Source organism: Otolemur garnettii, unplaced genomic scaffold (assembly GCF_000181295.1).
Source record: "Otolemur garnettii isolate 467f Iridium unplaced genomic scaffold, OtoGar3 scaffold00022, whole genome shotgun sequence".
In the NCBI taxonomy this organism is placed as follows: domain Eukaryota; kingdom Metazoa; phylum Chordata; class Mammalia; order Primates; family Galagidae; genus Otolemur; species Otolemur garnettii.
The window spans coordinates 16,805,277-16,810,987 of record NW_003852417.1 but is presented as its reverse complement, the minus strand read 5'-3'; the positions used below and the strand labels follow the sequence as shown (position 1 = coordinate 16,810,987).

The following is a 5,711-nucleotide window of genomic DNA, read 5'->3' as shown; positions in this document are numbered from 1 at the left end:
CTCCTTCTAGCCTCCCATAATGCAAGCATTACATTACACAGTGGTGTGAGCCACTGTGCCCAGCCATAAAGGCAGTGTTTTCTTATTAATAGAAGACTGGTTTACCTTTAAACATTCCTCTATTTTTTTCTTCTGTTTTCCTTTCATATTTTTATAAATTTGAATGCTTTTACCTAGGTGCTTTGGATCAGTTATTTTCAGTTGTAAATAACAGGAAACACAATGCAAACTGGCTTAAACACTGAAGGAAATTAATTATTTAATGTAAGTGAAAAAAAACAGGCAAAACTTATTCAAATGCTCCTTCGGTTTCATCACTATCTCAGCTCTGCTTCCTTAGTTCTTGTTCCATTCTCAGCAGGCTTATCCATCAGAATTGCAAGATGACTGCTCTCAGGCCCTGGAGCTGGAACTTTTTGGACTCAGGTATAAAAGAGAAGTGAGAATGGGCTTTCGAGAGAACAGACCTTAAATAAAATTAAACATCATTGAATCTGGCTGGCTGACAATAAAGTCAGATACTAAACTAAAATTTTTTTCCTACAGTATATGTAGTTATAAATATTATATATTTCAGAAAAGTATAGGATTCTGTAGAACATAAAAGTGGCTTCCTTAAGCAAAGGACTGGGCCGTGCTAGCTATTGCTAAGGAACCACTTGTGTTGTGAAAAGAACTAAAAATGGCCTTTGGCAGTGTGAATGAAATCACTTTAGTTCTTCAAGTCTGTGTATAAAACATTAATGTATCTTCTTACGTGAGGTGGAATATTCATTATAAAATTATAGCTCTAGACTTATTCCTCTCCTTAAAGGAACCCATGCTTCTTCACCTCCAATCTTTTGAGCATGGATAAGAAAAATTGAACTATTTCATCATATTTAAGTAATCTTCAAGATGGTTCTATTTTTTTGACACAGTCTTGCCCTGTCGCCCTGCCTAGAGTGCAGTGGCATTATCACAGCTCACAGCAACCTCAAACTTCTAGGCTCAAGTGACTGATCCACCTGTTTCAGCCTCCCAAGCCTCCCTTTAGCTGGGACTAAAGGTACCCATTACCATACCAGGCTAATTTTTGTATTTTTTTGTAGAGACAGGGTGTTGCTTCTTCTCAGGTTGGTCTTAAATTCCTGAGCTCAAGCTACCTACCACCCAGCCTTTCTGGAGTGTTAGGACTATAGGTATAAGCCACCAACCCTGGCCTTGAGGTCGTTCTTGATTCAGCTGTCTCAAGTACTTGCCATCTACTGAACTTACTTGCCTTAATGTTGGTATTGATTTCAATACTAAGATTTTATCGCCTGTACAGGTGGTGCCTCACTTTTCAAGGTATTCAGTTATTTTAATTTAATTATAGAATTCTGGCACTCCTTCCTGTGGAGGTGTATTCCAGCCAGTCTGAGTACTATATCCTATTTTATTCCTCTTGCCATTATTCGTTTTTCACAAAAATAAACTCTGCCAGGATCCTCTGTTTTTTGTATTTTTCTGAAATGAAATCTAAAATTTTTTAAAATATTACTGTGTCATGTATATCTTGTGAGTTTTTCAAAACTTTGTTTTCTTTAAGGGAGAATTATATCCAGATTTGCAAGGAAATTTTACAATGGTTTCTGTACAGTTACTGTTTCATCTTTTCACCAGATGTTTGTACCATCTACTTTAATCTTGTAAGTTTCACTTTAAGGACTGGTTTGTTATTATTGTTTATTGTTGTTTGTTGTTGTTGTGAAGTACTAAGCCTAGACTAGATTATTTTTTTTCTCTCACCTAAAGAACTTTTAATATACAGGTTCACAGTCTCCTATCCATGATTACAATAACCCATATGCTTGAAAAATGAAGTTTCTTATATTTAGCACTAAAGTTCACTTGACAGCAGCATTCCTCTTGAACTGACGTGAGACTATAATAATCTTTGTTTATCCCACATAGTGTGAGTATTCATGTGTTTCACTGTATTTGATTATGGGATGCTGCCCCTAATCTCCATGGCATTTTTGTACAATTTATGGGATATCATATTAAGTTTCTAAAATCCAAAAAAATCTGTATGTCTGAAACATTGAGCCTAATTGTTTCTGGAATTGTGTCTGTATTAATTGATCACAATGTGCCTTGTCTATCGTCTCCATTAGATTCTGAGCTAAGAAACCTTTACTCTTAGAATCCATAGATCCTAGTTTATTCCCCTAAATAGAGTTGGTACTTAATATTGAAATTGAGTATCATTCATTGGGGTAGACTTACCACGTGGCTTATTGAACTTTTTTTTTCAAGTTTATATGTTCTCTCTTCAGTTTCTGTTTCTTGTTGCTGGAATCTTGGCTTTACCATTGATTAACACTGTGATCTTGAACAGCTTATTAAAGACCTCTATACGTTAGTGTCTTCATTTGTTAAACACGGTATAATGATTTTTGCCTGTCTCAGGATTGTTGTGAGGGCTGGACAAAAAGCTTTCTGGAGCATAGTTAGCAATCCTCTATCTGTTAACACAGCAGTTACTGATTCATGTTCCTGTTGGTTACTTTATTAACACATCAACCACTCCCTTATTAATGGACTTTGAGGTCATTTTATTTTGAGACAGGTGTCTTGCTATGTTGCTTGGCTGGTGTTGAATTCCCAGGCTCTAGCGATCCTCCTGCCTCAGCCTCCAAAGTAGTTGGGATTACAAACTTGCACCACTGCGCCCACCTTATTTTTCAAGGTGCTTTGATGCTTCAAATGGTGAAGTAAATCTTTGTACATATGTCCCTAATTTATGATCTTATTTTTTAAAATTATTTTATATTAAATCATAACTTTCTACTTTGATGCATTTATAGGGTTCAGGGTACTGCTTCGATATACAATATGAAATGTTTACATTGAACTAAGTAACACATCCATCACAATTATACTCATTTCTTAATAGTTTTGAAATGTACCATTGCATCATGCACATTAAGTGAGTTCCTCCAAAATACCCTCCCTTCTCCTCTTTCTTCTCTTCCCTTTTAATTTCTGGACTATATGTTTTGCCATTTGTATGAGTGTCTAGGTGGTTATATATTGATTTCATAGTAGTACTGAGTACATTGGATACTTTTTTTCCCATTCTTGAGATACTTTACTAAGAAGACTATGTTCCAGCTCCATCCAGGTAAACATAAAAGATGTGAAGTCTACATCTTTTTTATGGCTGCATAGTATTCCATGGTGTACATATGCCACAATTTGTTAATGTATTCATGAGTCTGTGGGCACTTGGGCTATTTTCTTGGCTATTATGAATTGGGCTGCAGTAAACATTCTGATGCAAATGTCTTTGTTGTAAAATAATTTTTGATCATCTGGGTATATACCTAGTAGAGGAATTGCAGGATTGAATGGTAGGTCTACTTCTAGTTCCTTGAGTGTTCTCCAAACCTATTTCCAAAAAGGTCGTATTAGCTTGCATTCCCACCAGCTGCGTAGAAGCGTTCCCTTTTCTCCACATCCACACCAACATCTATAGTTTTGGGAATTTGTAATGTGGGCTAATCTTACTGGAGTTAAATGATACCTCAAAGTGGTTTTGATTTGCATTTCTCTGACGATTAAGGATGATGAACATTTTTTCATGTGTTTGTAGGCCATGTGCCTGTCTTCATCAGAGACATTTCTGTTCAAGTCTCTTGCCCACATAGAAATGGGGTTATTTATTTGTTTGAGTTCTGTGTAGATCAGGGGTCCTCAAACTTTTTAAGCAGGGGGCCAGTTCACTGTCCCTCAGACTGTTGGAGGGCCAGACTGTGAGCCCTGGGACAAGTCAGCTGCTAAGCAGGACAGGCAGCGATGGCAAAAACCCGGTGGGCCAGATAAATGTCCTAGATGGGCTGCATGCGGCCCACAGGCCATAGTTTGAGGACGCCTGATGTAGATTCTAGTTATCAGACCTTTGCCAGAGCATAACCTGCAAAAATCTTCTCCCATTCTGAAGGTTGTCTATTTGCTTTACTTACTGTGCTCTTGGCTGTGCAAAAGCTTTTTAGTTTGATCAGGTCCCAGTAATGGATTTTTGATGTTGCTTCAATTGCCGGGGCGGGGTCGGGGGAGTCCTCCTCATAAAATGTTCTCCCAGGCAGATTTCTTCCAAGTGTTTTCCCTGCACTCTCTTCTAATATTTTTATAGTATAAGTTTAAATCTTCTATCCAGTGAGAATCAATTTTTGTTAACGGTGAAAGGTGGGGATTCTGTTTCAGTCTTCTACAGGTCACCAGCCAGTTCACCCCGCACCATTTGTTAAATAGGGAGTCTTTCCCCCACTGAATATTTTTGATAGGCTTGTCGAAGATCAAATGATGATAAGCAGCTGAGTTCATCTCTTGGTTCTCTATTCTGTTCCATAAATCTACCTTTCTGTTTTTGTGCCAGTACCATGCTGTTTTGTTCACTGTCGATTTATAGTATAGCCTGAAGTCTGGTAATGTGATACATCCTGATTTGTTCTTATTTTTGAGTAATGTATTTGCTATTCAAGGTTTTTTCTGATTCCACATAAAATGAAGTACTATATTTTCACGTTCTTTAAAGTATGACAGTGGTGCTTTAATAGGGGTTGCATTAAATCTGTAGATCGCTTTGGGTAGTATGGACATTTTAACAATGTTGATTCTACCCAGCCATGAGCATGGTATGTTTTTCCATTTGTTAAGATCTTCAGCTCTTTCTTTTCTCAGAGTTTCATAGTTCTCTTTATAGAGATCTTTCATGTCCTTTGTTAGGTAAATTCCCAGAAATTCCATCTTTTTTGGCACTATTGTAAAAGGAATAGAGTCCTTGATTGTTTTTTCAGCTTGACTGTTGTTGGCATATATAAAAGCTACTGACTTATAAGTATTGATTTTGTATCCTGAGACGCTGCTGTATTTCTTGATCACTTCTAAAGAGTTTTGAAGTTGAGTTCCTGGGATTTTCCAGGTATAGGATCATGTCATCAGCGAAGAGTGAGAGTTTGATCTCCTCTGACCCTATTTGGATACCCTTGATTGCTTTCTCTTGCTTGATTGAGATAGCTAAGACTTTCATTACTATGTTAAATAGCAGTGGAGACAGTGGGCATCCTTGCCTCTTTCCTGATCTGAGTGGAAATGTTTTCAATTTTATACCATTCAATATGATAATTGGCTGTGGGTTTGCTGTAGATGGCCCCTATCAATTTAAGAATTGTCCCTTCTATGCCTATTTTCTTAAGAATTCTGATCAGGAAAGGATGCTGGATATTATCAAAAGCTTTTTCTGCATCAATTGAGAAAATCATATGGTCTTTGTTTTTTATTTTATTGATGTGATGTATTATATTTATAGATTTACGTAGGTTGAACCCACCCCGTAACCCTGGAATAAAACCAATTAGATCATGGTGTATAATTTTTTTGATGTGTTGTTGAATACTGTTTGCTAAGATCTTATTGAATATTTTTGCGTAGATATTCAGTAGTGAATATAATTTTCATTAATTTTCTATAATTTTCTTTCTTTGTTGGATACTTTCCTGGTTTGGGTATCAGAAATGATACTTGCTTCATAGAATGTGTTGGGAAGTATTCCTTCTTTTTCTATGCTTTGGAAAATGTTGTATAATATAGGTACTAGTTCCTCTTGAAAGGTTTGATAGAATTCGGATGTGAAGCCATCTGGTCCTGGACTTTTCTTTTTACGGAGATTTCATATTGTTGATGCT

General features: G+C 36.7%; 1 protein-coding gene across 3 annotated transcripts in view; it reads left to right on the top strand.

Moving 5' to 3' along the window:
* The window catches only part of ASXL2 (additional sex combs like 2, transcriptional regulator), a 140,329-nt gene that overhangs the window by 67,339 nt on the left and 67,279 nt on the right, over positions 1 to 5,711 (top strand). For 2 of the 3 annotated variants that reach the window (XM_023511854.1, XM_023511855.1), the window contains exons 4-5: positions 359 to 426; positions 1,571 to 1,670. The exons of the other annotated variant lie outside the window; for it this stretch is intronic. In XM_023511854.1, the coding sequence (XP_023367622.1) occupies positions 359 to 426; positions 1,571 to 1,670 (168 nt within the window). The remainder of the gene's footprint in view (positions 1 to 358; positions 427 to 1,570; positions 1,671 to 5,711) is intronic. 3 annotated transcript variants of the gene reach the window in all.